The following is a 26,862-nucleotide window of genomic DNA, read 5'->3' on the forward strand; positions in this document are numbered from 1 at the left end:
TTGTCACGTGTCATCGTAGCATGGTGGCAACTACGAACAAATACTGTGATAGAATTGTGATATTAGGTTAGCATTGTTGTATAGGTAGTTTCTCTTTGTTGTTTAAGTTCCATCTCATTTCGAGTGGCGCTTGGATGTGTGCTGGCCTGATGCTCTATTATCAGCATAGGCGACAGGTGACCCAGAGCACCTGCCACACAGCGGACACCAATCGTGCTCAAAGCGAGACGGAATTAAAATAGATTTCAGGTAGCGCACCTTGGATGCCATCTATCACGAGAGTGATGGATAGAGCCTCGGATTAGTGCTTAAATGTTTGTCCATTGTTTGAATTGTGCGTAGTAAAGCGTTGGTTAGGTCGTAGTGTGGAGTTTTTCTCTCCCTTTCGTTTGTTAATGTTATAGAAAGGAAAAATTTTTTGTTATTTGAGTTATTTATTTATTTATTAGGGTACGTATTTGTTTATGGTGTTTATTTATTTATTATAGGAGTTTATTGTGGTAGTTGTTGATTTTCTTACTTAGCAGTAGATTGATAGGAAAATAGAAATGTCGGAGGGTCGAGAAACAGATGGAGCACCGGGGTATCTGCCGCATTTAGTGGGAGGTATGGCGAGGACTCCTATGAACTTTCGTGGATTCCCGGAAGTACAGTTTCCATCGGCTGAGGCACTTGCAGGATTGGAGCAAGAGGCTTTGCAACTGGGAACTCAACCACCAGCAGTAGCATCCGCATGGGAGCCACAACTGCAAGTAATTCGGCGGATACGGGCCGACAAGTGTATCCACCAGAGCCGACGGACTCAGTCATCAGATCGACGGTGAGCGCGGCAATAGCGAAGGCTCATGCGACCTATCGGAGTTCGCTGCAGGAGGGAATTTCGGCATCGATACGCGATGAAATTCGTGCAGGCTTCCTGGAGTTTATAAAGCTGATGCAGGAGACCACCCGACCGCAGAGTGACGGTAGTGGTTGCAGTCGACCCGCCTCTACGCAGCAAAAGTCGATGGCAGAGACAGGAGCAATCCCGAAGGTTCACAAAAGTGAGCCGGAGCCGCCAGTGCAGACCATACGAGGACCGTTGCCGCGTCCTGACTATTTAACGAGCCCTGAAGAGGTGTACGATCCGCACGCAAGGAACTTGCGGATTCCCCACGGCAACATGCGGTCAGATGCTGGAGACGGAAGGACCGAATAAGGCATGGAAACTGAGACATCGAGGGACCGAACTTACCTGAAGCTGGAACGGTGGAACGTGCGATACGATGGCGCCGATTCCACTCACGCTGTGGAGGATTTTGTTTCCGCATTGAGTTTTTGCAAAGACAGTACCAATGCCCATGGAGGGAAGTGCTACGCGACTTCCATGTACTGTTGGAGGGCAGAGCCAGGGAATGGTACTGGATGCATGTGAGGCACTCCAGAGTAGACAGCTGGACTCAGTTGCGTCAAGCAATGTGGGACCGGTTTCGGGCTACCAAACCGAGCATGACCTCATGCAAGAGCTGCTACAAAGGGAACAGCAGTCTAGCGAAGACGTAGACGATTACATCTACCACATGCGGTGGCTAGCTGCTCGTTTCTAGAAGCCTCTTCGAGACCGGAAACTGGTGAAGATAATAAAGCGCGGGTTAAAGGAAGGCGATATGCGATAGATATACTTACGGTGGACGAGTTGCGCCAAGAATGTATCGAAGTGGAGCGATACATGAGCCGTCGAGGGCGCTTATCGCAGGGACAACAAACCCGGTATCCGCATGGAGTCAAACCGGCAGTTTATGAGGTTGAAGTCCCACCTCAGGGCGACGAGAGTCCATCCAAGGAAGTGGAGGAGGTAGCAGCGAAGACTCGCGAGGCGAGTAAGCGGATCTGTTGGAATTGCAGGCAACCTGGTCGCGGTTTCCGGGACTGTATGTCCGGGACGAGGAGCATCTTTTGCTTTAGATGTGGCAAGCCGGACAGCTTTAGCCCGCAATGCGTCAACTGTCCGCGAAACAAATGGGCGAACGCGATGAAGCCGGGGCAGACGCGTTCGGAGCCGAGACCCGTCCAGAAGCCGGAGTGGCGTGCCAACAGGAGCAAGTAGAGGATAAGACTGCGAATGGAGAGCATAAGTTTAGTAGTATTACAACTAGGTCAAGGAGAAACATCGTGAAACGCGTCATAAAGGCAGGCGCTCGTTTTCGTCGGCGAAGGTTAACGAGGAGGCAAGTCGTGAAAGCAGTTCGGAGAGTGGAGAACACCGATCCCCGGGTCTTTGTAGACGTCGTCATCGGTGGACAAGTTTTAAAAGGCCTTCTGGACTCCGGCGCATCCGTTAGTCTGCTGGGGCGAGGATACCGAGAGCTGGTCAGTAAGATGAACTGGAATGTTCAGCTGTACGCGTCCATGGTCACCACTGCTGCAGGAGCCAGCCGACCCATCCTAGGACTAGTCAATTTGCCAGTGTCATACGGCGAAAAGTCGGAGCAAAATAGCTTTCTTCATGTGCCCCCGATTTGAAAAAGGAGATCTATTTGGGCAGCGATTTCTGGAGAGCGTTCAACATCGCTCCGAATTTGCTTGGAGAATTGGACCACTAAGAGTCACCCGAGATGTGTCGGAAGTAGCCACTGTTGAAGTGGATTATTACCGAGTCGAGTCTGATCCGGAGATGTGGGACCTGGAAGAGATGCAGAGGAATCAGTTGGAAGCCGTGAAAAGGGAATTTCTTCAACTTGAGGGGTATTGTTACGTTTTTAGGTATCGTTTGTGCCAGCAGTTTTGGGGCTATCGATATAATTAATCGGGGGCTATCGATATCGCGAAAGCGATATATCCGTGGTAAGAAATTGTAACTCCAGGGGAGGGAGGGAGTTTTAAACTGCTCCTCCTGTTAAATAGGAGATGAAAAAGGAACGTCAATTTTTTTCACGAGAGGTTAGCATGTGGATTTTGGGAGTCGAGGGAAGTTGATTCTTGATCGAGGTTGGAGACGGTCCACCGAGAAAAAAATCACTGAATTTTGTTGCAAAAAAACGTCGGATTTGTGGCTTTTCGGTGCCTGTAAAAGCACTATATTAGTTACTAGTGTAGTAAATGTATCGTGCAAGTTGAGAAAGTTTCTGCGAGAAACTGCATTTGTATACAGTGGAGCAGTTAAGTGCAGGTGTTGTTGTCTCATTCAGACGTACTTTCGAGTTGGATTGCCGTGCGAGCGAAACAAGCAATTGCAAACAACCACTGCAAAAACAACAACAACAGAAGCAGCAGCAACAACAACAACAACATAAGCAGCAGCAACAACAACAACAATAACAGCAACAACAGCGAGCGAGTCGAAGCCACCAACGCTGAGGCAGGAGGAGGAGCCCGACTGGTGAGTCAGTGCCAGGCCCATTATCGTTCCAATCGCCATTATCCCGTGGATTGCTCGATCGTCAATTCTAAACTGTATAAACGTGAACAGCAATTAATTCTTTTTTTTTCGAGATCTCGATATTTTTTTTTCTGCCGACCTCTTTCTGATGTGCTCATTTATTAATCAGTAAATTATAAACTTTGTAACGTAACTTAAAATTCCAAATTAAATTAAAGTAAAGTAAATTAAAGTAAATTCAAATTTATTTTCTTGTAAAAATGACAGAGTAGGGACGACAAATTACATTACATCACATACATAACTAATTACAAATTACTTGCGGCGAGATATATATATATATTTACTTTATGCATGATCTCACCTCACCAACCTCATTTGTATATATATTCATTCATTGGTAAAGGGGCGATACCAATCCCAAGATCTCTTAGGCAGGTCAAGGTAGATATTTAAGCAAATCAGAAATGCATACAAATATGCTTACAAGAATTAATAAATGAATATATATACAAATCTCCTGAATGCGCGACGCACAGAAGTTGTGCTTTACGCCGTTGTGGCTATTTGTTGTTTCGCTCCGTTCCTACTTCGTTATTTGGTACTTTGTTTGTTATCTATAAATATCTGTAAGTAACAAAATAAATAAATTAAATGTAAGTAATTAGGGAAAATTCTGGAATATAATAGTACTTACCTTGAACATGGTTGTGTGAGTTTACTCAGCATGGAAGGGAGGGGAATTCTACAGCGCTACGACGGATGAGGAGCAGTCACTGATATATGTAGTGGCCAACGCAAGGGAGATGGCGTCGATGTGGCCATCTCAGGCAGCCGGGGTCCAACTGGGCCCTATTCAAATATAAAATGGATCAGTGAGTGTATTTATTATTGTTTTTCTTTGTACTTACCGTCGTCAATAGTTTATTTTTGCATTTCCTTTTGTTTAGCGCAATTTTCAATCGCGCAGCTGCAGATGCGTTCTGTCTTTAAGCAGCTGTTTTGTATCGGTGGAGTTATCGATTGTGCGAACTGCGGGCCAGGGATGGAACTCCACCTGCGTACCGATGAGCCAGCCGGCGCGGCCCCAGGGAGGACAAACAGTCCGTAACAATATGGCGCCCAATAATGAAATTTGAATTAAAAAAAAAATAAAAAAAGATAGGTCCACCGATGTAGTGTTTGTCCTTTTGTCGAGTGAAATTGTGATCATCTGATGTCTTATGTGGTACGAGGTAGTAACCCATAATTGCGCAGCTCTGATCGGGATTCCATTTGGTGACAGGATCCAAATCTTAATGTTATTTTTTATAACAGGATCTGTTCATTTTGTGGTTGATGTGCGTGTGTCACTCTTACGTTGTAGTAGAGAGTTTGCAACGTGTCATCGTAGCCTGGTGGCAACAACGAACAAATACTGTAATAGAATTGTGATATTAGATTAGCATTGTTTATAGGTATTTTCTCTTTGTTGTTTATGTTCCGTCTCATTTTGAGGGGCGTTGGATGTGTGCTGGCCTGATGCTCTATTATCAGCATAGGCGGCAGGTGAACCAGAGCACCTGTCACACAGCGGACACCAATCGTGCTCAAAAGCGAGACGGAATTAAAATAGATTTCAGGTAGCGCTCCTTGGATGCCATCTATCACGAGAGTTATGGATAGAGCCTCTGATTAGTGCTTAAATGTTTGTCCATTGTTTGAATTGTGCGTAGTAAAGCGTTGGTTAGGTCGTAGTGTGGAGTTTTTCTCTCCCTTCCGTTTGTTAATGTTATAGAAAGGAAAAATTTTTTGTTATTTGAGTTATTTATTTATTTATTAGGGTACGTATTTGTTTATGGTGTTTATTTATTTATTATAGGAGTTTATTGTGGTAGTTGTTGATTTTCTTACTTAGCAGTAGATTGATAGGAAAATAGAAATGTCGGAGGGTCGAGAAACAGATGGAGCACCGGGGTATCTGCCGCATTTAGTGGGAGGTATGGCGAGGACTCCTATAAACTTTCGTGGATTCCCGGAAGTACAGTTTCCATCGACTGAGGCACTTGCAGGATTGGAGCAAGAGGCTTTGCAACTGGGAACTCAACCACCAGCAGTAGCATCCGGCATGGGAACCACAACTGCTAGTAATTCGGCGGATACGGGCCGACAAGTGTATCCACCAGAGCCGACGGACTCAGTCATTAGATCGACGGTGAGCGCGGCAATAGCGAAGGCTCATGCGACCTATCGGAGTTCGCTGCAGGAGGGAATTTCGGCATCGATACGCGATGAAATTCGTGCAGGCTTCCTGGAGTTTATGAAGCTGATGCAGGAGACCACCCGACCGCAGAGTGACGGTAGTGGTTGCAGTCGACCCGCCTCTACGCAGCAAAAGTCGATGGCAGAGACAGGAGCAATCCCGAAGGTTCACAAAAGTGAGCCGGAGCCGCCAGTGCAGACCATACGAGGACCGTTGCCGCGTCCAGACTATTTAACGAGCCCTAAAGAGGTGTACGATCCGCACGCGGCGGAATCCCCACGGCAACATGCAGTCAGATGCTGGAGACGGAAGGACCGAATAAGGCATGGAAACTGAGTCGTCGAGGAACCGAACTTACCTGAAGCTGGAACGGTGGAACGTGCGATACGATAGCGCCGATTTCACTCACGCTGTGGAGGATTTTGTTTTCCGCATCGAGTTTTTGCAAAGACAGTACCAATGCCCATGGAGGGAAGTGCTACGCGAATGGTACTGGAGGCACTCCAGAGTAGGCAGCTGGACTCAATTGCGTCAAGCAATGTGGGACCGGTTTTGGGGCTACCAAACCCAGCATCACCTCATGCAAGAGCTGCTACAAAGGGAACCGCAGTCTAGCGAAGACGTAGACGATTACATCTACCACATGCGGCGGCTAGCTGCTCGTTTCCAGAAGCCTCTCCGAGACCGGGAACTGGTGAAGATAATAAAGCGCGGGTTAAAGGAAGGCTTGGCAAGATATGTATATGCGATGGATATACTTACGGTGCACGAGTTGCGCCAAGAATGTATCGAAGTGGATCGATACATGAGCCGTCGAGGGCGCTTATCGCAGGGACAACAAACCCGGTATCCGCATGGAGTCAAACCGGCAGTTTATGAGGTTGAAGTCCCACCTCAGGGCGACGAGAGTCCATCCAAGGAAGTGGAGGAGGTAGCAGCGAAGACTCGCGAGGCGAGTAAGCGGATCTGTTGGAATTGCAGGCAACCTGGTCGCGGTTTCCGGGACTGTATATCCGGGACGAGGAGCATCTTTTGCTTTAGATGTGGCAAGCCGGACAGCTTTAGCCCGCAATGCGTCAACTGTCCGCGAAACAAATGGGCGAACGCGATGAAGCCGGGGCAGACGCGTTCGGAGCCGAGACCCGTCCAGAAGCCGGAGTGGCGTGCCAACAGGAGCAAGTAGAGGATAAGACTGCGAATGGAGAGCATAAGTAGTTATTACAAGTAGGTCAAGGACAACATCTAGGGTCAAGGAGAAGTACAAACGTGACAACGCGTCATAGAATTTTTGGTGAGCGGCAGCTCGAATTTTCGTCATAAAGGCAGGAAGCTCGTTAACGAGGTTAACGAGGAGGCAAGTCGTGAAAGCAGTTCGGAGAGTGGAGAACACCGATCCCGGGTCTTTGTAGACGTCGTCATCGGTGGACAAGTTTTTAAAAGGCCTTCTGGACTCCGGCGCATCCGTTAGTCTGCTGGGGCGAGGATACCGAGAGCTGGTCAGTAAGATGAACTGGAATGTTCAGCTGTACGCGTCCATGGTCACCACTGCTGCAGGAGCCAGCCGACCCATCCTAGGACTAGTCAATTTGCCAGTGTCATACGGCGAAAAGTCGGAGCAAATAGCTTTCTTCATGTGCCCCGATTTGAAAAAGGAGATCTATTTGGGCAGCGATTTCTGGAGAGCGTTCAACATCGCTCCGAATTTGCTTGGAGAATTGGACCACCAAGACAGTGTTGCCAGAATTTCATGAGCTGAAATAGCTTAATTGATAAAAAAAATATGATAGAAATAGCTAAAAAAAAAATATGAAACTGCTAAAAAAAATTGCTAATTTAAATTAAAATGGTTTTTCTTAAAATAAAACAGAAATTTGGTCAATATCCATGGTGTCCTCGACCGAATCTTTATATTTATCTGATTCAGATATCATTTTTAAATATTTGGTTGGCAATATGTAGTTATAACAACACATTCCACTTCTTTTGAGTCCATATCTGTAAAAAACATTTTTTTTATTAGTGTAAATCTAAGAATTGTAGTTATTAATGTAGCCTACCTTATGGCTAAAATAGCATTTAGAGTTTCCAAATGCATTCTATTCCTCAAGTTAGTTTTGACAAGTTGCACTTGGCTAAATACTCGCTCCACCTCTGCGTTCGACCAAGGCAGACTCATTATTTTTACTGCAAAGTGTGCTAAGGGGGCGAATGTGTTGACTCCACCAGCATCTCTGTACTGCAAAACTTCAGCCCAAAACTTTATTGTGTCATTGGTATTTTCCCATTTTACAAAATGAATATTCTCATAACACAACCTAATTGCTTCAATATTTTTTTCATTGTTCGTCCGCAGCATGTTATCGACAGAGAAAATGCTTAATATATTTAAAACATTAAAATTGTCTGGCAATCTGAAAGCACACAAAAATAAGTTTAGTCTTAAATAAAAAATTAGCCATATTCTATTGTTACCGTTTTCTTAACTGCGTGATTAATTTAATGACGAAATTTATGCAACTTCTGCGAATAGTTTGTTGACTGGATATTAATAAACCTTTGATTTGTTTCTCAAACTCATAGCCTAAAACTAAATCATGATCCACAACGCTTTCAAAATCATCTACTAAAATATCTATTTCTACATTAGGTGGAATTACGTTAGCCTTCAAGGAGTTTATGCAAAGTTTTAAATTGTCCAACAATTTTGTGGAATTAACATTATTACCCTGAAACAACTTATTAAGGGCTTGCATGCCTATCAATATAGGTTTGAAAATATTAAATATAAAAAGTTGTCATCATTGCAATACAATTCATGCAAAAGTTTCGCCTTGTAACAACTTGCGGCTTGTAGAGCAAAATGTAATTTAAGCTCGGTCCACTGATCCTAAATCCTTGTAACAGCTGCTTCTATTCACAGCCATCTGGTATCAGAAACTCTTGGAATCTTCAATGGAGCCTATGGAAACAAAATATAATTATAATTATAATTTAAAGGAAAAAAAACAAGCATGGCTTTAACAAATATTTCATACAACAAAATCTAAAACATGGGTTAGCTAAAACACAGTGGGATATTAGTACGTTTGTTGGGACGATCACAAGTACACATTTTGAAATTATATATACCTGGTCATTATTCAGACATTGATATATTTTTTTGTAATTCATTTGCCGAATAGAGCTTTTGGCGAACCACGAATATGTATCGTGAACAAGAAATTCTAAAGATTCTGGAATATTTGAATCTAACGCATGATTTACTGCTAATTAAATAGAGTGACAGACGCACTTGATTAAAACCATAGACGGAACATCCTTTTTTAGTTCTGTATAGACACTATTCCTTGGCCCTGTCACCACGCTGGCATTGTCTGTTCCTATGCGAATAAGTTTTTGAATATTCAAATTATTTCGCAAAAGCTCATTACGCACACCTTTTGATATCGTTTTTGAATCTCCAGCTTCTATTGAGAACAAACTTAAAAAGGTAGACACCATTACACCTTTCTCATAATTAAACAAATTTATGGCAAGTCCTATATAAATAAACGCAAACACAAAAATAATATAAACACATGAAATAAAATTAAAAACATAATTTACATACCAACTAGTTTTGTGACGCTAATGTCCGTTGACTCATCTATTAGCAGGCTGAATGAAGAATCGCCTATCTCCTTACGTAGCTCCTCATTGAAATGAACTGCCAAAACATTTGAAATAATGCTAGTGCATTTAGTGCGGCCCAGTTTAATATTAGCAGCTGCAGAGCACTCCTTAAACTTTTGCACGCATAGTTGGTTGAGGTGATCTATTGGGGCTGTAGATGTGTGCTCCGCAACATGATAATGCTGCTTCCTGCTCCGATGTTTTAGTGGGCACCGCTGTAAACTGGAGCTTGTTTTTTTGGTGAAAGCTGCCGCTCATTGAAGAGTGTTTTTTTGTATTGGCATGCGACTTGATGTCATGCAGCTTCGCGCCAAAACTGCATTTGCAGTAGCAGCAATATGCCTTCGTTGTATCTTTCCGTATCCAATCCTTGAAGTCCACATTCTGCAACCACGCGTCGCGAAAATGTTGTTTGTAAATAACTTTCGGCATTACAAAACTTGTCTTTTAAATATTTCTTCACAGTACTTCGCGTAACAGCTTCTTCACCGTTTCACAATTTCACAATTTGTGAACGAATTAAGTTCGCACATGAACTATAAACGGAATCGATAATGCAAATTTTTTGAGTGAACCTTAAAGTACATCCTATCGATATCGCACATGAACTATAAACGGAATCGATAATGCAAATTTTTTGAGTGAACCTCAAAGTACATCCTATCGATATCGCACATGAACTATAAACGGAATCGATAATGCAAATTTTTTGAGTGAACCTCAAAATATGTGCGGCAAGATAGCTCCGCAACTTTAGCGTCACATATCGATAAAAAAATATCGGCTTATTTTCGTCTTTTTACGTGGTATACTAAACTAAATTAAAAAAGTTTGAATGCAAAACAATAGAAAATTAAATTATCTTTCTTTTAAATCCATGTTCGTCAAATTTCATGCAGTATTTATGCACTAAAATCGTGATTGAAAAATTGGGGTAGCAACATTTTTGCAAATATCTCGGCTTTGACGAGTTGTCGGCCAAATCGGCTTATAACAAGTTTTAGAGTATTGTTTTATAAATATACCCTCAAAAATTCATAATTTTAAAAACTTTTCGTTTTTGAGATATTTGAGAAAAAGTACGATAACCTCAGCTCCAGCCCCATACAAAATGAGCACAAAAAATCAATGCTGCCGATTAATGACCGTAACTTTTTTTTGACTTTCTTGTCGGCCATAGCGCACATTATACTTTCGTAGATACAACTATAAGGAAGATATATAGCAAGTTTGGTTGAAATCCAATTATCTGTTATTGAGAAAATTGACCTTTTCCTAACCCGCAAAAACAAGTTCATTTCGCAGGTGCATCAAATCACTGGAACCAGCGTGGAACCAGTCAGTGTTAAATAACACAATTTGGACTTTGGCGGGACTTCAAATACTTGCAGAAAATAACTAAATGAAACAAATATTACTATAATTTAAAATTACATTTAAATACTCTATTTATATATATATTACTTTGTTATAATTAATAAATATACGCAATTAAATATTCTTATTTAAATCGTAATTTTGCAGTTTACTTGATCACTGTTAGCGGCAAAACTTTATGTTAACGCTATCATCAAATTATTCTTAATATTTGCAGAACTTATAGGCCATGTCGCGCTATTTCATTCTATTCGAATCAAATAGACAAATATTTTGCTTTTTGTTTTATTCAAATCGGTTAAGCCGTTTTCGGGAAAATTCAATTTTTGTGATTATTGCGAAAATTACAAATAAATTTCAATTTGGCATGGCAACGCTTAACATCTGCGAAGCTAGTAAAAAGTTAGCGTCGAATTTTTGTTTTGCACATTTTTCAACATTTTGACTATGTACATAATTGGTCAATACTTTAAAAAATAGATAATTAACATATGTATCATTCCCAATATATACTACATAGCAAATTATCATAGTTTCCGAGAAAATTCAAAATAACATCTACATTTTTCGATTATACGCTCTCCTAGACTTTGTCTGAGAAGGCGCGCATTGTTATATATATAAACATAAAAAATTCGAATGCTTTGCAATTTGTTTTATTCAAATCGTGATATTCGTGTACACATTTTTGAATTTTTGGGCGTTACCTAAAGTACCATATTTATGGCGATCATGCACATACCTATTTATCCATGTACCCATATATATCCCCAATATTCATGTCGCGCTATTTCATTCTATTCGAATCAAATAGACAAATATTTTGCTTTTTATTTTAGTCAAATCGGTTTGTGATTATTGCGAAAATTACAAATAAATTTCAATTTGGCATGGCAACGCTTAACAACTGCGAAGTTAGTAAAAAGTTAGCGTCGAATTTTTGTTTTACAGATTTTTCAACATTTTGACTATGTACATAATTGGTCAATACTTTAAAAAATAGATAATTAACATATGTAGCATTTCCCAATATATACTACATAGCAAATTATGATAATTTGCTATGTAGTATATATTGGGAAATGATACATAAATATCAAAGTATTGAACAATTATGTAGTTTCCATTCAAAATTTTTACATTTTTTCGATTATACGCTCTCCTAGACTTTGTCTGAGAAGGCGCGCATTGCTATAATATAAACATAAAAAATTTGAATGCTTTGCAATTTGTTTTATTCAAATCGTGATATTCGTTTTCGAGAAAATCGCATTTTAGTAGAATAGTACACATTTTTGAATTTTTCGCGTTACCTAAAGTAGTCGAAACGTTGCCAAATTTAAAAAATGGCGATCATGCACATACCTATTTATCATATTTATTACCCATATATACCAGCCATGTCGCGCTATTTCATTCTATTCGAATCAAATAGACAAATATTTTGCTTTTTATTTTATTCTAATCGGTTAAGCCGTTTTCGGGAAAATTCAATTCTTGTGATTATTGCCAAACTAATATTACCATGGTGGCAACACGTGTTACGGCCGAAAGTTGGGCCACCCTTTATGAACTTGGTGGCAACTCTGGAACATAACTATCTACCCAGCAGAACTGGAGGTGTAGATTGACCATGGGTAAGTACTTACCTCGCCAATCACTACAATCTCATTACAAAAGATTCTTGAACAGCCGTGAACTGGTCACACTAAAAGTGTTTCACTCTCTGCTCTTTAAGCTCTCTTCCCTTTTGTATTTTTGACAGAGAACGGACAAGTTGTAAAGTAAGTAAAGAAATATAACCAGAATTAATTTAAAACAAAACAAACACTCGCCTTATTTAATTGATTCACTTGTTCTTTTCAAGATGAGCGGCAACCAAGCGGTCGTGGTGCCAAATTGCCGCGTATGCACCCAGGCATGTAAATAGTAAGGTGAGCATCTTTGCCACCGTTGTGCTGCTCTCTCTCTGGCCCAATCTCGATCTCACATTTCATCGATTTGTAGTATTTAGTAAATAAATGTGAGATCGAGATTGGGCCAGAGAGCAGCACAACGGTGGCAAAGATGCTCACCTTTCGCTTTGGCTTGTCGTATGAGCCGCAAGATGGCATCGCAGCACATTTGCCACAGCAAATTTGCATGGCTTGTTTGTCATTGGCGAAGCAAGCATACATTTTAAAGCGCACGGCCATCGAAGCCAACGAACTTTTGCGTTTGGGCCTCAACAACAATGCCAATAGCCACAACAATAATAACAGCAACAGTGCTGCCGCTGCCTCCGCCAATCAACAGTATGTTGTGAACGAGCTGCTGGGCGGCAACGGCGCCAATGAGGCTGAAGCAATGGCCTCCCAGGTGGAGGAGGAAGAGATTGAGGCCGAGGTCGAAGAGGGATCAGATGGTCATATCGGGCGAAGAGCCAATCGATAAAGTAATTGAGCCATTCAAGTGCGACGAATGCATCAGGGCATTCCCAACCAAGAGAAGCCTCAGTATCCATAAGCGTGTCCATAACTGATTTCAGTAACTGCGATTTCAGTGCATAAGAGAAAATCAGATTCATGTTGACGAATATGCTTACTTATCCAATACAATCTACAAAATTTCATACCATATTAAAATATATATAAAAAAATTACACATTTTATTGCTTACCTTGGATTGCGGGTCGAAATAATTGCGAGACACTATTTGAAGTTGCAGGCCTTCCATAGCACGACGCAAAATCAAGTTAAGAACTTGTAACTGCAGAGGATCCATTGCCTCATCCTACGCTCCTTATTGTAATGCTTATATTCTCTCCTGAACGACTCTTTGTCAAAGAGATCCAAAACATATGGACTATTAGGTGTGTCCTTGAACTTGGTGGTGCAGAACAACACTAATCCATCAAAAATATATCCGCCTAATATATTACTGTGCTCTCTCAATAAGCCCTGACGTAGGAATGTATTATCAACATCGGGCGAGAAATCAACACGGTACTGATAAAGCGACCAATTGGGACGCTTAAGAAATTTGAAGTAATTTGTTTGAACAGTGATTGGTTTGCCTGTAGTACCCCATTTTAGTAAGCAGACCACTGGGACGAGATCGCACAATTTCGGTAATTAATCGTCGTCCACGCACCGATCCACGAGGGTCACCTACTTATTGAAAATATTGATTATTAATTCCTTGGATTACAATTTTTATTATATATTAATTTACCCTCAGCAGCCCCAGTATCGCCTAGAGTAGCTGGGTTACATATGGGCCGCCTAGCCTCAGCTTGCTGCGGTACTGGTGCATGACCCTGAAAAAAAAATAATTTAGATGATAATAGTCAGTCTTCTTATAAGAATGCATGATAATCCAATAGTTTATAGTCATATTTAGTGAAAAATATTCCACCGTTGAACAGACCGAGTCGCACTCAACGGAGTGTCTATTCTTAAGAATGCATGTTGCATATTAGAACTCATTTAAAATGTAAAGTTTTACTTCACGGCTGTTCAAGAATCTTTTGTAATGAGAAATACCAAATTGGTATATTTCAATACACCTCCTCAAAAGATATTTTGAACAATAAAAAAAACTAGTATTACAATAATATTCTTATTCGGACAGTTGTATATTCTGGGAACAATAATAATGATTCATATTCATCTAGAAATAGTTTTAAACAAATTAAAACAAACTAGTTCTAGGATTAAGGGAAACCCAGTAAAACCTTAATCAAATCATTGGTTAATCAATGATAATATGTAATATGTTGGAAATACTCACAAATAAAAGCACTGTGCTGTTGGGAGAACAGAATAAGACTGACTATTTCGTCAGTGGCAATTTATTACAAAAGGCATGAACATGTGTGTATGTCAGAATCTATGTATGAGTGTATTATCGTCAGAGTTGCATAGAGTAGGCTTGGAGTTTCCGGATCGGCATTATTCCATGTGGCCGGAGAGAGGACGCATGTTAACTCCTCCCCCCCCCCCCCCCAGTCCGAAGAGAAGGCCTTACAGTCAAACATAGGCGGGAATGGCCAGAACGGAGAAGGATGGCTCGGTGACGTGTTGTTGGTGTATGCCACGAACTCCGACGATATTTTGAATTTTACAATTTTTGGGTTGTGTTCTTAATGTATTGTTTGTCGGTGTTATGGTTTCTAGGATGTTTACTCAGACACTTCTAGAAAAGTTTAGTTCAGTTTAGTTCAAGCTGTCCGTACTCGTACGCTTTCTCGATCGTCTCTGGCCTTTGGTTTCTAATGGCTGACCTAAGTGGGTCCTTAAATCCAACTAGGAACGTATTTAGGCAGAATCTGTCATATTGGTCACGTTTGGACGCGAGGGAGTGTCCACTAGGGTCTGCTTCTCTGGCCAGTGACATCAATTCACTTCTTATTCTCGTGGCTGTGAAATATAATCTTCCCATACTAAGTCCATCCGGAAGAGTATGTAACTCTCTAGCAGGCATTTCTTCTGTCTTCTTGCTGGAGTATAGTCGCTTGAGATTTGTTTTAATGTCATCCCAACTGAGGAGTACATCGCAGACACTCAGTGCTTCGTCTGCTCTGCCTTTAATTTTGTCACGAATAGTTCCTAGCAAGTACTGTCCGCATGTTGCTTTGTCCACTGATCCGGCTAACAATAGTAGCTGTTCTACTCTACTTATAAATCTTTCAAGATTGTCAGGTGGGCCTTCATAGGTGGGTTATTGATGTACAAGGCCTAGTAATTGATTTAGATTCAGGCTTGTGCTTATAGGAATAGATGAATCCATAGCGTTGAATTATTATTTGTTTCTTACTCTTTCCTGTGTAATAGATATTAATTATTATCAAGAATTTCACAAGCGAAGGTAACACAAACACATACATATGTACATGTTTACATGGGAAAAAACGCCCACTTACTAAGGGTCGTAGTTGCTTTGGCTGACACAATCTGGTACGTTTTGCACTATATAGTATATACTGAGTATAGTACCATATCAATATACTAAATATAAATTTCACTATATTTTTTTTATATTTTGTGGTATATCAATTTAGTACTGTACTGTCTCTTTCTGATTAGATTTTCTACACAACCTTAGAAACTTGATTTACCATAATTATAAAACTATGAACATACTATGTATATTAGAGCATAATTGAAGAGCTATATTATGACTGCAACTCTTCTGAATTTACATATATATATATATATTCAAAATGATTGCCCTGCAGTTCTGAGCGCTAGTTCGTTGCTGGGGAAATAAGCACATACTAGCAGACCACCACTACTTACAAAGTGGCACCTAGCAATGCGTTCTTTAATTTCCGTTTTTGTATGAAATGTACCCATGTAGTGATTGGCGAGGTAAGTACTTACCCATGGCCAATCGACACCTCCAGTTCTGCTGGGTAGATAGTTATGTTCCAGAGTTGCCACCAAGTACATAAAGGGTGGCCCAACTTTCGGCCGTAACACGTGTTGCCACCATGGTAATATTAGTTTGGCAATAATCACAAGAATTGAATTTTCCCGAAAACGGCTTAACCAATTAGAATAAAATAAAAAGCAAAATATTTGTCTATTTGATTCGAATAGAATGAAATAGCGCGACATGGCCTATAAGTTTGGGGATATATATGGGTAATAAATATGATAAATAGGTATGCTACATGATCGCCATTTTTTAAATTTGGCAAACGCTTTGACTACTTTAGGTATTGCGCAAAAATTTAAAATGTGTTATTCTACTAAAATGCGATTTTCTATAAAAAGGAAAATCACGATTTGAATAAAACAAATTGCAAAGCATTCGAATTTTTATATGTTTATATTATAACACAATGCGCGCCTTCTGAGACAAAGTCTAGGAGAGCGTATAATCGAAAAATGTAGATGTTTATTTTGAATTTCTCGGAAACTATGATAATTTGCTATGTAGTATATATTGGGAAATGCTACATATGTTAATTATCTATTTTTATAGTATTGACCAATTATGTACATAGTCAAAATGTTGAAAGAATGTGCAAAACAAAAATTCGACGCTAACTTTTTACTAGCTTCGCAGATGTTAAGCGTTGCCATGGAAATTGAAATTTATTTGTAATTTTCGCAATAATCACAAAAATTGAATTTTCTCGAAAAACGGCTTAACCGATTTGAATAAAACAAAAAGCAAAATATTTATCTATTTGATTCGAATAGAATGAAATAGCGCGACATCCTATAAGTTCTGCAAAATTTGCAAAGAATAATTTGATGATAGCGTTAACATAAAGTTTTGCCGCTTTAGTGATCAAGTAAACTGCAAAATTACGATTTAAATAAGAGATATTTAATTGCGTATATTTATTTAAATTATAATTTAGTTTAAATATCACGTAAAAAGACGAAAATAAAAATAGCCGTATTTTTTTATCGATATGTGACGCTAAAGTTAATATCTTGACCAGTGTTCATTTGAGAAATAAAAGCTGTTTTTGAAGTAAGAACGATGCAAAAAAAGCTGAAAAATTGGTGTTATTAACACTGATTTTTCATTCATTGGATTCTCATGATTTCATGCACCTGTGAGCTTACAAAATCGGTTATATTGAACAGGGCTGCTCTAATATTCACAATATTTAGAGAATTTCATAAAAAACTGGATCATTCTTCTCATTTTTATTGTCATCCAGTTTTTCTATCCTTTTAGGAATTTATCTAGGAAGTTATATATGTGTCAAGTCTACGCAAGCCATAATTGAAAATGTCATGATTTAGAATAAAATGAATTTCATTTTAAGTATAAAACAACGAGTAGTAGAAAAACAAAATAGCGCTGTTGTCTTCAAATTAATTTAACAACTAGGTTTCCTATATGATGGAATTGAGCCAACAATGTATGCTCGGCCACAAAAAGACAGAGCACTGCTTCTTGCTCCATCGTCTTGACCATCAAAGTTACAAAATCTATTTGGGTTGTTTGCATAAAGCCCTTTTACTTCTTTTTGGTTAAAACATTGGCGCGCAAATCAGAGAGTCCAAAGTGTGATTGACATTTGCAGTAACTGTCATCCGTGTACCCCTTTTGCCTTTAGTGACGCTACGATAAGAATTGGCGTGTTTTTTGGCATTGCTTAACAACACTCTATACAATCGATTTATCACTAAAAATGTTGGCAAGCATCGACAGAACAGCTACAGCAAATATTGTTCCATAATTTTAGGCAAACTAAAAAAATCTAAAAAAAAAAGCATTTAAGTAAAAAAAAAGCCAGAAATTCCCGCTGCCCGCTGTTTGCAATTTTTCTAGAAATGGCATTTGAAAAAAGCCAGTTTTGACGAAAAAAAAAGCCGACTCGATATGTGACGCTAAAACAGCTATCTTGACGCACATCCTCAAAATACATCCCATCGATAGAAGCGCTATCGCTACTTTTTAAAAAGTGCCAAAAGTAGCCGAATCATAAACAAAAAAATGCTAGAAATCTAGCTAATAGCATTTCACAAAATCTTATAGCTTTTGCAGTTTCAAAATAGCTAGATCTAGCAATAAAATAGCTAATATGGCAACACTGGAGAATGTGCCACTCACCTACAATGCGCTGGCATCAACATTCTCCCCCCTTGCAATATTGGGATTTCAAAGAATATTAGGTGCAAGTGCCCGAATGGAATTCCTTACAATGGGGAGAATGCCTTGACTTGGGAAGATACCCGGCAGAACTATATCTGGATAGATAGAGTGGGTGATGTCTTGGAGCGCAACGTCGTCGTGCAGACTCCTTCGGCGCCCACGAGAGTGATGGAGAGGCCCAAGGCCTCTGGCAGTGCTCAAACGTTTGTCAGCGCAGTGCAGACATACATACGTATGTACATACTGCAAGTACTTCTGCGAGTGAAGTAATAGATTGGCAGGGCAGCGGTAGTCGCACTCGACATACCCTAACCTTTTCATTTTTTCCAAGTGATATATTCTGTGTGTGTACTATAAGAGCAACTCTCAGCTCAATTGTCTGTGTATGGGCTTTACTCCAGCCAGTGTTCAAACATAGACAGAATTACACACACATACACACACATACATTATCGTACTTCCATACACACATAATAATAATATAATTTATTTTTATTTTTTGTTTTTCCAATCCAACAGCAATTAAGAAACAATTGTCGTTTTTGTTTCAAAATACAACATATATAAACTTTTTTGTTTTTTTTTAGAGCTTCTTGCTCTCTAGTATTTTTTCGTACCATTGTTTTTTTTTTTTTTTGTTGTTGTTTCTTTTTTTTTCGACGAACATCTTTTGTTGTTGCGGGAAATTTCCCCCGCCCCCGTCCTTTTCGTTCTTCGTCTGTGTCCGCTATTTCCGTACCCATCTAGGTGTAAAATACCGCAGCACTGCCTTTGGTATTTTTCAGTATTTTTCGGTATTTTTATTGTCTGTTTGCTACGCTCTTTCCGTATCCTTTTCACTAGCTGGGTCGATTTCAGACAAAAAAAACCAATTTCTATTTGGTATTTTGTTGGTATATTTTCTTGATTTTCGCTTCTGAGAAAAATTAGTATACAGTCCGTATCCTTGTCGGACTGTAAGAGCGGCCAGTTAGTTTTCATCCTCTTTGCGTAGCATGTCATCGGGCAAACCCGACTGTCCGTGCCCTCTACTAGCGCCGCTAGAACTTCTATCAGCCCCCCTTTATCTAAATCCAAGAAGAAGTCGGATATTCGTGCATCCAGCACTTCGCCGATTCACGGTCAGCTAACGTTTCGCCTGCTTCTGGCACCAGGTTTGCAGTGCAATCCAAGCCGCTAATCTTGATCACACAGCCTTCGTCCGATCCTAAGACCAAGGTTCCTTCCGTCCCGATCCCTCGCCTTCCAATTGTTACTCGCTCTCAGGGAAGGATGGCACTAAACAGAGTAGACACAGCGTTGACGAAATTCATCGCCGCGACTGATCGTATCAGTCACTTTGCGGCGCGAGTCAACAATCCTTCGGCTGATAGCCCGTCCCTGTATACGTGCCAAGTCCGAAGGGACCAGATGCGTTCCTTATGGGAGAAGGTCGAGAAGGAGTGTGAGGCTTGCTCTTGCGTCATGTCTGAGGAGATGACCACAGAAGAACTTCCTACCGTTCAGGCCAAATACGAGTACTGCTATGCTGTCTACGAGCAGTGTGCAGCTCAGATAAGTGAGCAAATGGCCAACGCATCCCAGGCGCTCACCCCCCGTACACCCGTACAACCACAAGCCGTGCAATTCATGCCCACAGGGTGTCGATTACCTCCGTTCGACACCGAAGTTTTCTTAGGCGATTACACTCGCTGGTCCACCTTCCGGGATTTGTTCACGGCTCTCTATATACAGAACCCGAGACTGTCGGAAGTTGAGAAACTTTTCTATCTCCACTCCAAGACCAGCGGTGAAGCCCATGCCATTGTGTCAAAGTCTCTTTTGACCAATGAAGGGTTTCAGTCGGCGTGGTCCAGCTTGACTGAGCGTTTCGAGAACAAACGGTTGCTCGTAAACAGTCAGCTGAGAATTTTGTTCAATTTGCCCGCCATTGGGCAAGAGTCGGGTGCAGCTATTCAGGAGCTGCAGAGCACTATTCAAGGGTGTCTGACAGCCTTAGAGCACTCGAAGATCAACGTAGAGAATTGGGATTGCATTCTGGTTTTTTTTGTGTTCTTCGAGACTCCCCAAGTTGACCCTTTCTCTTTGGGAACAGTCAATCCAAAACAACCAGGCAGGTCAACTCTTTTGAGAGTAGGGTGACCATTAAGACCCAGTCCTGCAATTTCTGTTCCCGGGAGAACCATCCGATTCGATTGTGCCCTCGATTTCTTCAGATGGGTGTCAATGAAAGGGTCTACCATATCAAGCAACAGAAGCTGTGCTTAAATTGTTTCGCACGAGGCCATGTCTAGGCCAAGTGCACAAGTGCGCATAACTGTTTTACGTGCAAGGGTCGTCATCATACACTCTTGCATCGAGTCAACCCGACGCCGACAGTCACTAATTCCACTCCTAATATACAGTCCACTCCTTCCCAGTCAGCTAATGTGCAATCTTTCCTGGCAGTTAACACACAAGGTGTTCTGCTGAGTACAGCTGTTGTACACATTTGCCATCACGGCGTTCGGCACTCAGATCGGGCTGTGATCGATTCTGGATCAGAGGCCACCTTCATTTCTGAACGATTGAGGATGCCATACACATCCGTTCAAGCCCACGTCTCTGGGCGGACTCAAGTTGTAGCAGCCCAGCCCCGAAAGCATTGCCAATTCCTAATTGGCTCCCCGTTGCGACCAGATCTGCAGATTAAGGCGTCGGCATTGGTCCTTCCTCAATTAACAGGAAAACTGCCCTCATGCTCTGTCCCACAAACCATCCTCGACAATCTGCCAAGCATCCCGCTGGCCGTCCCCAAGTTCTATGAGAGTTCGCAGATAGACGTGCTATTAGGCGCAGATATCCTTCCATCCCTTCTTCTCGGCGGCTCTCGTCCGAACGTTTGTGGCACCCTCGGACAAGAGACCATTTTCGGTTGGATCCTGACCGGCCCAGTGTCGGGATCCACTTCTAACACCATCTCGTCCTTTTCGACTCGACTGTCCGTCGATCGAACTCCTACGATCGGTCCTGTGACAGGACCCCCCTCCAAATCTATTTCAGTTTCTTCGGCTCGACTGTCCGTCGAACGAACCCCTAAGATTGGTCCTGTGACGGGACCCCACTCGAAACCCTCTTCGGCTCGACTGTCCGTCGAGTGTTCCTCTAAGCTCGATCCTTTGTTAGGCCCCCAATTAAAGTCTATTTCGACCTCTTCGGCTCGACTGTCCGAGCGCACCTGTAAGCTCCAGCCTTCATTAGGCCCCCACTCAAAATCCGTTTCGTCCCCTTCGGCTCGACTCTCCGTCGAACGAACCTCTATGATCGATCCTATAATAGGCCCCCATTCAAAATCTGTTTCAACACCTTCGGCTCGACTGTCCGTCGACCGAACCTATACGATTGGTCCTGTCACAGGACCCCCCCTAGAACCTCTTTCAGCTCACCTGTCCGTCGAACGATCCCGGACGGAGACGAATTCGGCGGTCAGGCTAGACACGGGGAAGGCGGCTTTCGAAGTACGAGTGCTTTTGGATCCGTGTTGTCCAGTAAGCCGCATCAGCGAGTCGATGCCAGGGGCATTGGGCCTCTCCATCACTCGCATGGGCGCTGAAGGAGTCTGCACGGCGTCGTTGCGCTCCAAGACATCACCCACTCTATCTATCCTGATATTGTCCTGCCGAGTATCCTCCCAAATCTGATATTCTTTGCAATCCCAATATTGCAAGGGGGGGAGAATGTTGATGCGAGCGCATTGTAGGTGAGTGGCACACTATCCGTTCCGCCGACCAAAAAGCACTCGATGCTTTTCGCTCACCCGCAATGCGCTCATGCGTAAGAAAGCACTCAAGATCCAGTGTACTCAACTTCTCTCTCTCCCACAACTCTCCACCGCAGAGCCGAGCTTTGCAAGGGCTCGGCGCTAGATCTGCAAAATGCCGTCGGCATATTGCCTCTCCAGTATTGATCTACGTTTGTTCAATAGCGGTCACCAGCAATAACCCAACTCTGTGCGTTTCTTTTGTCCAATAACCCAAAAGTTTAAATATATGTATGAAATATAAAACGCAAGTGTTTTTATTTAATTACGGGTAAGGGAAACTCTGGAAACTATCTGCCCACCACAACAGATCAGATTATCGGCCAAAGCAACTAAGAGCCCTAGTAATGATTATCGACCAAGGCAACTAAGAGCCCTAGTAAGTAGGCGTTTTTGCCCATACAAAAGTATTTCTTTTATAACTGCCACAATTTTTATCTGATCGCAATCAAATATTCATAACTACTAATTATTGTACATACCAAAATTCGCAACTCTAGCTTTAAAATTACGCTTGTTATTCGATTTTTTTGATTTGCGGGGGCGGAAGTGGGCGTGGCAAAAATTTGAAACAAACTTGATCTGCGTGCAATCATAACAAATGCAGTCGATCTCTTATAGTCTATAAGATCCAGTGTTTCATACGGACGGACGGACAGACGGACATGGCTAGATCGTCTCGGCTGTTGACGCTGATCAAGAATACATATACTTTATAGGGTCGGAGATGCCTCGTTCTACCTGTTACATACATTTCCTGCCGGCACAAAGTTATAATACCCTTCTACCCTAGCGGGTATAAAAAATAATATGTAAGTTAAAGGTTGTTTTTAAAAAAAATGAACCAAGATAAAGGAAAAGTATATAAAAGAAACACAATAACAACAACAAACAAAAAAGGATTATTTCGAATAACTATTTAGTCCTCTTTATATATTATTTCCTTATGCCTTAGCCTATTAATTAAATTGTATTATATATAATTCATATTTTTTTGTGTGTGTGAATTCTGTTGCTGTGATCAACGATAAGGCGGGGCATTCACTACCACGAGCCATCAGTGGTAGCTTATCCAAGACTCTCGTTGTTTCTTTTTTCATATTTCCCGCTCTCCTTAAATTTCCATTTGCATCGTCTTCTCTTTCGATTTATTTGAACCGAACTTGGATGACTTATTCTTTCGGTTAGATATCTAGCATTTGTAACGCAACGCGCCCAAGCAATAATAATGAGCGGCGATATTCGGAATCTGTGCAAGCGAGAGCACCACCCCCAAAGCTGACGAGCTAGTGCCGGAAACTAAACCCTGGCCATGGGTAAGTGCTTACCTCGCCGATCACTATATGGATACTTACTAGAGAACCATATAGTAAACGAACGTCGAATCACCTAGTTGATAAATGTATGCCCATTAAAGCATAAGTACAAAATAACGGCAAGCCCCGCTTTTTTTTTTTTGTTATTTTGTGGAAAGGGCATACACAAGATTACGCTTTCCATCGCTGTTTGTTTACGCGTCTTCGGTACACCGCCTACAAAAGCAATTGTCCCGAAAGAACCGTTTGTTTTATTTTGTGCTGCTCTTTTGTTCAAACGCAGCTGTGTTTGCTGGTTGACGAAATTTTTGCAAGCATTTCAGTTGAGAAGTGGAAATCGGAGCAATAGCAACTCTAATAGGTGAGTGACTATTATGTGTGTTATACGTTTTAATTGTAAATATTAAATAAACAGTTAATAAAAGTACGGCAAGCAGTTAGCAGTGCATAATGTATAGTGAACGCAATTTAAGAAGGCTAAAGCAGCAGCAAAAATATAAAGAAAAATTCAGTTCTACAGTGGAAAACGAAAATGTGCCTAAAGAAAAATAGAAATTATGACAGAAAATCTACATTATGGAAATAATGACAGTGAAGTGAATTTTTTGTAGGGAATAATTTATAAGGAAAATATTGACAATGAACTAAATACGAAAAGAAAGGACATTAACAATAACTTAAATGACGATCTAAAAAAATGATTTCTAAAGCATAGGCCAACACGTGCAATTGATTTAGTTCAAATGCTAAAAAAAATAGTTTAGATGTCGGTCCATTTTACAAATACAGTGCTCCAAAAAAAGCTAAAATAATGCAAATGAGTGGTGGCCGTTATTTGCACATTGGCATTAAAACTTGTTACGGACTGGTTGGCTGGCTGGCTCATCGGTACTCACGTGGAGTTCCATCCCTGGCCCGCAGTCCGCACAATCGATAATTCCACCGATATTAACAGCTGTTTTTACAACAGAAAAACCACATCACTAACAAAACAAAACAGCTGCCGCGCAATCCCGATCAGAGCTGCGCAATTATGGGTTACTACATCGTACCACATAAGACATCAGATGATCACAATTTCACTCGACAAAAGGACATACACTACATCGATGGAACTATCTTTTTTTATTTTTTTGAATTCAAATTTCAAATTGGGCGCCATATTGTAATGCGAATCTACTTTAATTTATTTGATTTAATTTACTTTGGAATTTTAATTTGTTGCAATTAATTTGTTCCTTTTTTTTATTTGGATTTGTCATTTAATATCATTTTCTTTTATAGACTTTATATTTTTTTTTAAATGAAATTTTACTCTAATCTTTACAGTTAAGTTTTTGAGTGAGTTTTTAAACTTTATTCTCCTTTCTATATTATTTCTTTTACACTTTTTACAATAACAATTCTTTAATTCAATGTAGTGCGATGTCGTATTTCATATATGTAAATATATATAATATTTATTTCTACAGTGTTTTAATAATCTTTTTATTAAGAGTTTGTGAAGCGAGAGTGCACGGAAAACTTGTCGGCGAACCGGCCAGGCCTGGTGACATTGTAGCTCGACTATGACTCAGACTGGCTTCTCCTCTTTGTTCGGCGTAGGACGCGTCAACTGGCATCCGCTGCTAAACGTCGTTGGTATGCTCCGACTGGTGATGAATGACGGCTGTCCCTCGTGGCTCGACGTCAGAAATGCCTGGTGTCGTCTTGCGGTGGCAGTTATCCGCACTCTGGCTTTGCTCCAGCGGTGATATCGTCTGTTGGATGTCGCGCGCCGTTAGTGTCTTTTTTTCTACGTTAATGTTGGCTTCGCAAACAAAGAAAATTAACGCACAATGCAACCCGCCAAGAAAATCGACTGGCACTCTTCTTTAGGTGGACCGTATCCAACCTCGTTCTCAATTCAACTCCGTGTCACAACTCAGACGAGAAAGGACAGTCAAGATCGTCCAGCACGATCTTCCGGCCGACCGTCTCCAACCTCGATCCAAAATCAACTCCCCTCACTCAGGAAAAATCCACATGCTCATCCAGTGAAAAAAATTGACGTTCCTTTTTCATCTCATATTTAACAGGAGGAGCAATTTTTGAATTTTCCTCCCCTGGAGTTGCCATTTCCTGCCTCCGATACATCGCCTCGCGATATATCGATAACCTCTCCCAACATTGCTGGCACAAACGATATCCAAAACGTAACAAACTCAGATTGATAAGCTTTTGAATTTAATTAATTTTACTAACGACATATCTATTGATGTAAACATTAATGGAATTTCTCTATTGGCCAATTTTAATCAAAGTGACAAATATTAAAAGTTCCCCTGTTGTCCCTGTTGGAATAATTTGGAAAAATCTAAGCCCAATAGTCATAGTCTTGAGGAATTTCTTAGCCAATTTACTTGTGAGCTGAAAAATCTTCTTCAAATTCGAAATGACACAGACGAAAGAATTCTAAAATTAAAATTAAGGGCTATTGGTTGTGACGCCCCAGCTAGGGCTTACATCAGTGGGACATCAGGACATATGTACATCTTCGCATGGATGTTCAAAATAAATACAAGTCGGAAAAAAAAAATAAATGGTGTTTTAAAATACACAACAAAGAGTGAAGACTTAATAGCCAACGAGGACTTCAAAAATAGGAAATATTAAACAGTATTTGATGAAAATGACACCCCTTGAAGACGTAAATGTAAAAATGGTTTTCCAAATTCCACTAGACTACATGGGTATTTACCTAGTAGATGCGGAACCTTTATCTTCTGAAGACACTTTTGAATTAAATCAGTTGATTTGTAAAGCAGCCGCAATCCCATATTTAAAGGATATAATTGCTTCACTATTATTACTAACTTGACTATTCGCGACTATGAATAAATGTTAGTTTACATAATTATGTGCAGCTCAGATGTTAATGTTAATGTACTGCTAATATTAGTTATCGATACTTATCTATACTTATATGCGTACATTGATATTTTTAACAGTACATATGAAAGTATTCCCGACCGGGACTTGAACACACACACCACAACATGATCGGCCTGCACACTACCAGCAGAGTCATCGCAGTCATTATGAAGCCGCTATTTAACTGTAAACATCTAAGACACGCAGGTGTTGTCGTGTTCATCAGGAATCACAACTGATGTTGTTATTATTTTATATACCATTGGACCCCATTGAACGGCCGGTAAGGTGAGTTCTTTCAAGGGACGCCATGGAACGGCCGGTAAAGAAGGTACTTACATGGGAGACCATGGAACCATGGACCATGGAAGGGTCGACCATTATAAATAAAAAAACATGTACAATTACAATTACAGTTTATATTTAATTAATTTTTCTTTATTCTATAAGTCAGATTCTTTATTTTTTGAAGACAGCTTGAGTTTTTAAAATATCGTTTTTTTTTTTTTTTTGGAGCTGCAAGGCCTTTCTCAACTGGTGCTCAGCTGGCCCAATATTGTTTCGTGTTCATTTGCGGACT

The 26,862-nt window shown here is 40.8% G+C and overlaps 1 protein-coding gene across 1 annotated transcript; it reads left to right on the forward strand.

Annotated features, from left to right (window-relative positions):
* The first annotated feature begins 647 nt into the window (after nucleotides 1-647).
* LOC127566251 (uncharacterized) lies at nucleotides 648-6,011 on the forward strand. Its single transcript, XM_052008274.1, has 2 exons — nucleotides 648-1,117; nucleotides 5,850-6,011. Exons 1-2 carry the CDS (start codon nucleotides 734-736, stop codon nucleotides 5,934-5,936), a joined length of 471 nt encoding a protein of 156 aa, XP_051864234.1. The 5' UTR covers nucleotides 648-733; the 3' UTR covers nucleotides 5,937-6,011.
* Nucleotides 6,012-26,862: the final 20,851 nt, after the last annotated feature.

The sequence above is a fragment of the Drosophila albomicans genome, unplaced genomic scaffold (genome assembly GCF_009650485.2).
Source record: "Drosophila albomicans strain 15112-1751.03 unplaced genomic scaffold, ASM965048v2 utg000081l_pilon, whole genome shotgun sequence".
Taxonomy (NCBI): Eukaryota; Metazoa; Arthropoda; class Insecta; order Diptera; family Drosophilidae; genus Drosophila; species Drosophila albomicans.